Below are 11,069 nucleotides of genomic sequence, written 5' to 3' on the forward strand. Positions count from 1 at the left end.
CAGCAAGAGGTCAACTTCTTTCAATCCCCAGCAGAGTCGCCAGCTGTCGCAACCTGAAAAATACAGTGCGCGAAAAAACAACCGGCGAAAGAAAAAGACAGAAGAGTCGCCACCGTGCGTTATTCATCCCAAAGGAGGGAAAGGAAACGCTCGAAGTAAACCTGAAAAAAGGAAAGGACAAGACGGGGTCTCGCAACCAAATCTCGGGTTCGGGAGTCGGTTATGCGAAGGGAAGGTATTAGTACCCCTACGCATCCGTAGTACTCTACGGGATCCACTTTTGTAGTTCTTGTCTAAAGGGTGTGGGTTTTTGAGAAAGGTCCAAGTCCAAAAAAAAAAAAAAATTATTATATTTTATTTATTTAATTATTTATTTAATTAATTAATTAATTAATTAATTAATTTTTTTTTCGTTTTTTTTTTTCGGATCTAATTCTGATTGACATGATAAAATGCAATATGAAATGCTAAATGAATGCATGAATGAGGAGGGCAAATTTTGGGGTGTTACAACTACACTACAATTTCTTTTCTATTCTTTGTTTTAAATGTGAAAAATTTGATCGTCTATTTATTGTAAACCGTGTTACTTCTGTATTGCAAAAACAAAAACCAAATAAGTGACACTCAAATATTTCACCATCAGTATGGGCACTGATCATGTAATATGGTGATGAAGATTTTTTTTTTAAAAGTAAGTTTAATGTTTGATGGTGAGTGCATTGATCACATATTAGCATGCAATTAAATAGGATAGATGGTGAAGGCAACACATGTAGAAAACAAGGCAAGTGTACTCATCACGTATCAACTTTTTTAAGAATCTGTAGGATTCCATGCAGAGACAAGACAAGGCAAGCACACATACCAATGGCGCCTGCAATATTCTTTTGCCCTAATAAGCCAAGGCACGCGCCTGTATGATTCGCTACAAATATACTTTTGCTCTAACAAGACAAGGCATGGCCCTTATCAATGGCGCGTGGTCACATGCATAAAGTAACTCATGCGCCCTCTTCAATGACGCCTACTCACATGCATGCTTAAACACAAGACATGCGCCCTTACCACTGGCGAATCCTCACATGCAGACAAAAATAAAAGGCATGCGCCCTTACAATGGCGTCTTCACATATACATCACATGCTGCAACTTACCAACCTATCTCATCTATAAATACTGCAACACTCAACCTATCTCTGCAACACTCAACCTCTCTACAATACTCAACCTCCCTGTCACACTCAACCTCTCTGCAACACTCAACCTCTCTGTCACACTCAACCTCTCTACAACACTCAACCTTTTTGCAACACTCAACCTCTCTGCAACACTCGAACTATATGCAACAATATGCCTCTATTGACTATGAGTGATGAACATTGAGGAACAATTGATAATATCACGACATTTTTATGTTATAACTTAATCTATATTGTTCATTACTTATTCTTATTCTTATTTCGTAACAAATGTCTCTATTATTTATTACTTCTTCTTACTTATTTCTTACTTATGTTTTAGTAGGACCCAAAGAGATTTTGATGTCGTGTACATGAATATGTATCACATGATCCTTTGATAGAACCATATATTCGAGGATGCGGTTTTAGTAATCTACTCAACTTAGTCTCATACTCAGTTGACTACAAATTTATTCTTGCTTTGTTAGAGAGATGGAGACCCGAGACCCACATATTTCACCTTCCTTTAGGTGAGTGTACCGTCACACTTGAGGAAGTCTACATGTTGTTAGGTCTACGTATCGATGGTAAGGCCGTAAATGGTAGAGTTAACTAAGATAATTCTATATGCGATGAATTGTTGGGTGCGCCTTTGTGTGAAGACACAAATACGGAAGAGACTTCTGGTCAACCTAGGGGTCAAGGTATTAATTTAAAATATCTTAAAAAATATTATTCAAGTCTAACATTAAACGAAGAATCTACCGAGTATGAAAAGATAATTAAAGTTCGGTGTTATATTATGATTCTATTTGGTAATTTTTTATTTCATGAGAGTACTGGTAATACGGTAAATATTATGCATTTATCGTTGTTACGAAACATAAATAAGGTAAGCACATATAGTTGGAGTTCAACTGTTTTGCCCCATCTATATAGTTCGTTGTGTAAAAATGGCAAAAAAAAAAATATTTGTATGTTTTATTCTTGAGTCTATTTGCTACAAGCATGGGGTTGGTCAAGACTGTCGTCACTCGTCTCGGTCAACGAGAAGCCATTCACATTTCCCTATGCAACAAAGTAAGTTTAAAACTTTACCTTCTAATTTATTAGACTTTATACTACAACTAACTGTAACTAATATATTTTCAATCTTTTCGATCTAGGTGGTTAGTTAAAGGGATGAACTACAACAGGTGTCCCAAACACACTGTAGTAGTCTATCGCAATCTTTTAGACCACATTGGACCAGACGATGTAATACTACTACACAACTCTACATTTGATTTAAAAAAATTATCCAATTACATATCCTCTAATCATGTTATATTCTTGTACAGTTTATATGGAGGTCGTATCTGGGTCTTGATCATCAAGTTAACCATGATGATGCTGCAGTTTGAACAACAAAAACACCAATTATCCGGTTCACTACTGTGGAGATGCACCAGAGTGATCATGTAAAACTGCAGTTCGACATGCAACAATAAATTCCAGAAGCTCCTACGTGTTTGGGAGATTGACATCAACAAAGAGTCGATGGTCAATGAGATTATTCCGATTGGAGAGACTTCGCAAAAGAGATGTGTCGTCATTGGAGGAATTGACGACAACACATCTTAAACGGACCAGTCATACATGGTGCTAGACCAACTTAACATTATATGACATGGTTTAGGTTAGTTATAACACCACGATTTGTGTCTGAGCCAAGGTATTTGATTGATCCACGCCAACAAGATTCGTCATCAAACGCCTAACAACAAATCCCCGCCCAAGAACAATGTCAACCCACTCAAACCCAACGACCAACCTCACACCATCACCCTACCATATACACCTAACCACCAAACACCCAATAACCAAACACCCAACCTCGCAACCAATTCATGCCACACACCCAAACTCAAAACCAAGAATCAAACCCTAACCACCAACAACCATACACAACCACCACAACAATCTATAACCTAGATGATTGATACGATTCAGCGTCATGCCATCGTAGCCCCCCACCAATGAACACCCAAACATCTCATCGCCATAACACCCAACCATTGTTTGACTTTAGTACACCATATGAATCATTGCTTCGTTTCCAAAACGATTCAATGTCTCAACTCGGGCAACCATACCGTCCACAACCCACCAAACTACAACGACCCAAGTACGACAACATGGACACCGGATTCAATTACGGAAGCGCCGTGGGCGATAACCCCTTAACTATTGGGGAAAAATGATGACAAATCTATCAAATATCGTTGAACCTTCACACCAGTCACCATTGCATCATGTCAGCATTCAAAGACCCCAAACACCCTAGGGAAATCGTGTGAGACCTCGAAGACAGGCTAACACACCTGGATGTGGAACATGGAGACTTTCAATCGGACGGATCATTGATTTTCTTGTCAATTTTATGTATTTTAACTTTATATTATAATATTAATTTTCATTTAAGTATTTAATTTAATTAATTATAAATATAAAATATAAAAAAAATATGTATGCATACACTACTGTATGTATACAGTAGTGTATGTATGTGTCAATGCATGTGGCTCAAAGGCATGCATGCGCCCATCCCTATGGTGTCTATGCTCATTTGCAACGCATGCATACGTTAATGGGTAGGACGCCTCCTTTGAATAGCAATTAGATGCGTTAGTTCAACTGACACATAAGTAATGAAAGATGATTATTTTAATAATTAATTTAAAAAATATATTATTATAATATTTAAATTGAAAAACGTGATTTTTTTTTAAATTCTATTAAAGTTCAAAGTTACTAGAGAGTGTATTTGTTTAAAAGATTCAAATCTCTTTACCATTTAGAACAATTCATTCTAGATTTAAGTACAAAGTCAATATTGTAATACGAATCACAACCGAAAAATAATTTGAGGTTAATGATTATTGTCCAGAAGCAATGATAATAATGATAGAAAAACTATGATTAGAATAAATAACCGACCAATTTGAATACGAGTACATTCAACGTCAATGCTGTTGTGTTACCCATACCACACACTATTGGTTGATGTACCTATAAAACAAGAAAGGTAAAAAAAACAACGTAAGTAAAAAGCCAGGAAAATGCAGAGGAAAATGGTACAAAAGAATGGGCAAATACATGAAAATAAGGAAATCATATCAACTGTATAAGAAGTAGCCAATTTTATTACCAAAACAGGTACTGAAAAGATGGACTATAACTGGTCTATGTTGTGGTCTTTTAATGTGACAGAGTAGCATGTTATGGACTCAGACACTAGCCACATGCTTTTCGTGGTCCTTCATTGTCATAACTTCCTCTTATTCAACCTTTACGTCTAAAATTGTGCAACTGCATCCATTATTACTTACTTCCTTTTCCATTCTTCTTCCACTAATAATCAAACTTCAACTACTACATATTATTATGACTCAATCAGAGTGAGTTTGTTGAATCTGTGATCATCATCTTTTGTTTGGAAATGCTTCTTATCTTGCTAACAGATTTACCATGATTTTTGCCTCTTATGTTTATAGTGCCAGATATAGTACTTAAATTCATCTTACTCATGGTGATAATATTAGTAATAACATGTGAATTATATTTTCTTATCGAGAACATTTTATTGTGATATTTTGCATGAATTTATTTCTGTGGCCATGATTGGCTCAAGGGTTAATAGATAGTGGCCTAGGTCTTATTTATTCCAGAATATATATATATATATATATATATATATATATATATATATTATATATATATATATATATATATATATATATATATATATATATAATATTGAAGCATCTAATCTATATTCTGGTCACCAATTAAGAAACTTAATTACAGTCACATGTTACTTTCAATGCTATTTTTCCCCGCCCTAAAACTAGTTATGTGAAATGTATTTTTCTTTTTTTTTTTAAACATTATGAAAAACCTTTGAATGAATTTGTAATAGAGACTATTGGTATGTTTGGTTGTGAGAAGAAATTGTTAAAAAATAAAAAAAAATAAAAAAACGAATAAAAAGAAGAGAGAAATATATAGATGATAAATAAAAAATATATTATTGTTTGGTTTAATAGAAAGAGAAAAGAAATTGTATTTGTCAAAAGTATAAAATGCGTGACACCCCTATGTTGATAGGGGTGACCAGAGACCTTAGTGAATTTATGTAGGTTAGGACTTATCCACGATGGTGAGAAACTTTGTTCGATGGTGTTTTTGGTCATTGAAAAAGCAAGCTTACGTGATGTGAGGAACTCTATATTCTCTAGGTATTCAGTGTACTTGTTCTTCCTCATGCTAGGAATGTGTTATTTATATGAGCTCCTAGGTCTGTAGTTAAGGTTTCTTGGGAGTGATAACTGACCACTTAGCCATAATAACTGACTGTTGAATCCCTACTTCCTAGGAAGATGTAGTTTAGTCTGTTGACTGTGAATTATATCTAACTGAGACATGTCTTTTCCCATGTTTCCTACGACGGGGCGAGTAGGGGGCATTAGAAGGGTGTCTCCCTTTACCGACGACCATGATTTCCTCGCCCTTGGAAGTCTTTACAAATATATCACTACACAGTCTCTTAATCCCGAGGACTTGATAAATAGTGAAATGCTTAAATTTCTCATTAGTCACTCATGCAGAGTAATACATTGAGCCTCTCTGATGGGGAACTAAGTCCTTCATGCGAGATTATATGTTGAGCCCTCCTGATGTGTCTCAAAGTCCTTCAGGCGAGGCATTGAGTCTCTCGGGCGAGACCTCAGTCAAAACCCTCAAGCAAGCCTTTTAAGTTAAGTCTCTCGGACAAGACTTTGGTCAAGTCCCTTAGGCAAGATCTTAGGCTGAAACTCGTATGAGGAGATTCAAAGTCCTTAAGGTGATGCATTTAGATGAGCCTGATTGATGAGACTCTAAGTCATTCAGGCGAGATTATACGTTGAACCTGCCCGATGAGATTCTAAGTCCTTCAAACGACGCGTTTAGTCTCTATGGCAAGACCTCGGTTCAAAACCTCATGCAAGAATTTTAAGTTAAGTCTCTCGGGCCACACTTTGGCCAAGTCGTTTAGGAGATACCTTAGGCTGCAACATGTCTGAGGAGATTCTAAGTCCCTTAAATTTTGTTCCTCAGGGGACAAATGTAAAACTTGATGCTTGACAACCGGTTCGACAAGATACGCCAAAACCATTACACTAAAAAGTAATAGATGATGGAGCAGAAAAGAAAAACGGAACATAATCAATTGTTTACCCAGTTCAGTGAAACCACACCTACTTCTAGGGGGCTGAGTCCATAACCCTAAAGAAGAAATTCACTATTGGTAGCTTAGTACAATTAGACTTACAAGCAACAACAACCCTATGTTGTTCAATGCCTCTTCCTAACACTACCCAATGAATTTTTTTTGATCCTCCCATAAACATGAGAACCTACTCACTTTCTTCTCTATCACACAACCCGTGATAGGAGTTAACAATCACTAAAACCTAGTGACCAACTTCAATCTAACAAGATGAAAGATGTTGAATATTATAACTCATTTAGACAAACCTTATATGCCAAGTTACTAAAACATAGAGGTGTACATAAAAATGTTGAATTTACAACTCAACTAGACAAACCATCTATGCAAAGTTACTAAAATATAGAGGTGTACATAACAATGTTGAATTTACAACTCAACTAGACAAACCTTCTATGCAAATTTACTGAAACATATAGGTGTACATAACAATGACTCTTGTAAACCTCATCACTCTAAAATCTTAAATGTGAATGCTTATTTTTCAATGTAGGTTTGAGCTCCTTATATAGAAAAATAACTCAGGGTTTTTTCCTTGTGGATATGTAGTTATTTTCGTCCAAAATCTTTGCACAATCTGTTGAATATTTGAGTTGCTCCTTGAATATCTCCAACAAAAAGATCTGATTTGGTTTGTTACAAATTAAAATTAAAATTTATTTTAAATATGATTTGATCTTCATAGTTGTTCAACTAATCATATAATCATATTTCTAAACCAATAGCAATAAAACATAACTGAATCTTCTCCAAAGATTCTGTTAAAATGCAACAATCTGGCGCTTGTTCCACAAGACTTAAATGTCGTAGCTGGTTGAATACTCAAACCGCTTCGATGACCTTCCTCAAGAATAATCTTCTTAAGCCCATGTACATTTCATACACAAACCCTGTCTCTGAACCTCATCACACTATTCTCATCAATTCTGAGCTCACCACTCTTACCTTGATTGATCAACACAAGTTGGTCAACCGATCCCACATCAATCTTCTGACCTTCTCTGATCTCTTCCAGGATACCACTGGCCAACTTCAACATACCCAAATTCACAGTATTAGGAGTCTCTTCACATACCAAACTCATGTCTCTAAATTTCTTAATCAATTCCAACTCTCGAACCATCAACATCGACATACGCAACGACTTCCTGCTCAACGCATCAGCTACGACACTGACCTTACCCAGATGGTAACTCAAGCCAAAATCATAATCCTTCAGAAACTCAAGCCAAAATCATAATCCTTCAGAAACTCAAGCCATCTCCTCTACCTCATATTCAACTCCTTCTGATCAAATATATACTTCAAACTCTTGTGATCCTTGAACACTTCAAATCTGGAGCAAAATCTTCAACACAAATACCACAACTGCCAACTCTAGATCATGCGTTGGATAATTCCTTTCATGAACCCTCAACTGTCTAAAAGCGTAAGTCATAACCTAACCATTCAGCATCAACACACCGCCTAAACCCATCTTAGAAGCATCACAATACACCACAAATGACTCACTCGGATTCAAAAAAACCAAAACTGGAGCAGACGCCAACTTCTTCTTGAGTTCTTGAAGACTCTCTTCGTAATACACATCTCAAACACAGACTTAACCTTTTTGAGTCAACTGAGTCAACGAAAAAGATTACTTCTAAAATCTTTCAACAATCTTCCTATAGTAACCAGCCAAACCAAGAAAACTTCTGATCTCCATAACAGACTTTGGAGTCTCCCATTACAACAGAACGCCTAACTTCGAAGGATCAACAATAATACCACCACTCGAAGTCATATGACCAAGCAAACTCACTTCTCGCAACCAGAATTCGCACTTGGACAACTTTGCATACAAATTCTTCTCTTTCAAACTCTGCAACACAACTCTCAGATGCTCAATGCTCTTCATCAGAATTCGAATATATCAAGATGCCGTTGATGAACACAACCACAAACTAATCCAAGTACGGATGGAATATTCTATTCATGTACTCCTTGAACACTCCAGGTGCATTAGACACGCCAAATGTCATCACTAAATATTCGTAATGATCGTACCTCATTCTAAAAGCAGTCTTCGGAATATCTTCCTGCTTCACACGAATCTGATGATAATTCAAACACAAATTAATCTTGATAAACACACAAACATCTACTAACTGATCCTTCAAATCATCAATCCTCAAAAGTGGATACTTGTTCTTGATAGTCACCTTATTCAGTTATCGATAGTCAACACACAATCTCATACTACCATATTTCTTTTTCACTAGCAACACGATGCACCCCACGATGAATCACTCGGCCGAACAAACTTTTTTGCAAGAAGATCTTCTAATTGTTTCTTCAGTTCACCCAATTCTGAAGTAAACATTCTATAAGGAGCCATCGACACCAGACTAGTACTAGGTACTAAGTCTATTGCAAACCCTACCTCACGCTCCGTCGACAAACCACTGATATCATTAGTAAACACTTTTGGAAAATCACACGCCACTAGAAACTCACCAATCACAACTTTGCTTTCATCCTTCATAGAAGCTAATATCATAAATAATGCAATATCATCCTTCTCGAACTCATCCACTTGCTTAGCAAACACGAATAAATCATCACATGCATCAAACTCTGGAAATGACACTGTCTTATTGAAATAATTGATGTGAACATGGTTGAACTCCAACCAGTTCATTCCAAGGATAACATCGAGATTCCTCAAAGGTAGACATACTAAATCCATCCCAAAATTCTTACCATAAATAGTAAGTGGACAATTCTGACAAACCCACAAAGTGGTTACCGTACCTAAAGTCAAGGTATCAACAATCATATTTCCATCCATGGAAGACAATTTCAAACCATACCTCTCAACACAATCAAGCGAAATAAACGAATGTGTTTCATCTGTGTCAATAATAGCAATCAACGTAAACCATTAATAAAACACGTACCTCGAATAAAATGGTCATCGCTAGTAGTCTCTAACCCTAACAAAGCATAGACCTTCCCTCTAGACTGTGCCTTCTTCAGTTTCTGACAATTAGCATTGATGTGTCCCTGTTCTCCACTGTTATAACAAGTAGGGCAAACACTCTTGCAATCTGCAATACAATGACATGTCTTTCCACATTTGAAGCACCCCAAAACATTATTCTTCCACTCATTAGCATGGTGGCCCAACTCACCAGACTTGAAGCACTTGACAGTAACGGGAGTCTCTCGCCAACTTGTATTTTTCTCATTTGCAGCTATCTGCCTCCCTTTGTTAGTGGGAGTACTATACGGTTTCCCCCTATATTGATTCTTTCCCTTCTTATCACTAACACTTTTGTGAGGAGTGGAACAAGCCCTGTAGTCCTCATCATAAATCCTACACTTATTCACTAGCATATGGAACCTGCAAATTTTCTGATAGCCAATGCCTTGCTTAATCTCAGGTCATAACCCGTTCTCAAACTTAATGTGCTTCGACCCATTCATAGCCGCACCATTGTAATGTGGATAGAACTTCACAAGTTCCTCAAACTTTGCAGTATACTCAACAACGATCATGTTTCCTTGCTTAAGCTCAAGGAATTCAATCTCCTTCTTGTTACACACATCCTCAGGGAAGTACTTGTCAAGGAATTTCACTCTAAACACAACCCAGGTGATCTCAGCACCAATAACTTCTAGCCTCTGGCGTGCATTGTCATGTCAGTCTTCAGCTTCCTCAGACAACATGTGAGTTCTAAACAATACTTTATGTTCCTCAATAAAAACCATCACTCTAAAAATCTATTGACTTCTCTAAGCCACACCTGAGCATCCTCTCGATCACCCCTTGAAGTTCGGTGGGTGATTCCTTGGAATTTTTCCCAAGCCACGAAACTCATCACCAGCCTGATTTTACTGTCCATGCAGCCCCTAAGCCACTGACTCAAAAGCATTAGCAATAACACAATTGTTTCTTCCATCCATTATGCACACCATCAAACATGCATTAGAAGAAACAACACATCAATAATGTACACACACATGTCACATACTAGGGACTATACATCATTACAAAACCTGTTTGGACGGACCAACCTGCTCTGATACCACTATGTAACACCCTAAACCCCGAAACTTATAAATAAAAAATTACTCAAGAATTTAAGGTGTCACCAACGATAATCCTTCAAAAACATATCAAAATTATTGAAACTATGCAACAGAAAAACAATTTTCATAATAACTTCATATATAAGTTATAACCTCCAAAATAACAAAATAACATCAACTTCAAAAACATAATAACTCCTTTCCCAGATGTTACACGATTAGAGCAATAAACCACTAATGTACTATAAGGCAAATAAAATAAAAGCGAAGAGTAACTCCAACAAGCCACCTTCCAAGATATAACAACAATGATCACTCTTGAGTATCTGCAAGATGTACATGGTGGACAACATGAAGCAAAAAGGGCAACATTCAATATAAATAGTGTAAAGAACACATTCATTACATGATCAACAACAATAAAATCTCACACCCATTCATAACAACATGTACATATTCTCGACAAATCAACAACATCATGAACAATCAACTACATA

At 36.6% G+C, this 11,069-nt stretch overlaps 1 protein-coding gene across 1 annotated transcript; it reads right to left on the reverse strand.

Annotated features, from left to right (window-relative positions):
• Positions 1–8,755: 8,755 nt before the first annotated feature.
• On the reverse strand, positions 8,756–10,442 carry LOC127136205 (uncharacterized). The gene is made up of 4 exons (XM_051062796.1): positions 10,287–10,442; positions 9,932–10,164; positions 9,438–9,835; positions 8,756–9,390 (listed from the first exon to the last, which is right to left on the reverse strand). Exons 1-4 carry the CDS (start codon positions 10,440–10,442, stop codon positions 8,756–8,758), a joined length of 1,422 nt encoding a protein of 473 aa, XP_050918753.1.
• Between the last annotated feature and the right edge of the window lie 627 nt (positions 10,443–11,069).

Source organism: Lathyrus oleraceus, chromosome 4 (genome assembly GCF_024323335.1).
Source record: "Lathyrus oleraceus cultivar Zhongwan6 chromosome 4, CAAS_Psat_ZW6_1.0, whole genome shotgun sequence".
NCBI lineage: Eukaryota > Viridiplantae > Streptophyta > Magnoliopsida > Fabales > Fabaceae > Lathyrus > Lathyrus oleraceus.

Bases quoted from the DNA above. Each gene is read 5' to 3' on its own strand.
- LOC127136205 (XM_051062796.1), bottom strand. From the start codon at position 10,442: ATGGAAGAAACAATTGTGTTATTGCTAATGCTTTTGAGTCAGTGGCTT. The intron at 10,165-10,286 runs GTGTGGCTTAGA...AATGCACGCCAG, and splicing joins GTGATCGAGAGGATGCTCAG to AGGCTAGAAGTTATTGGTGC. The intron at 9,391-9,437 runs GTACGTGTTTTA...TTATTGACACAG, and splicing joins CGATGACCATTTTATTCGAG to ATGAAACACATTCGTTTATT.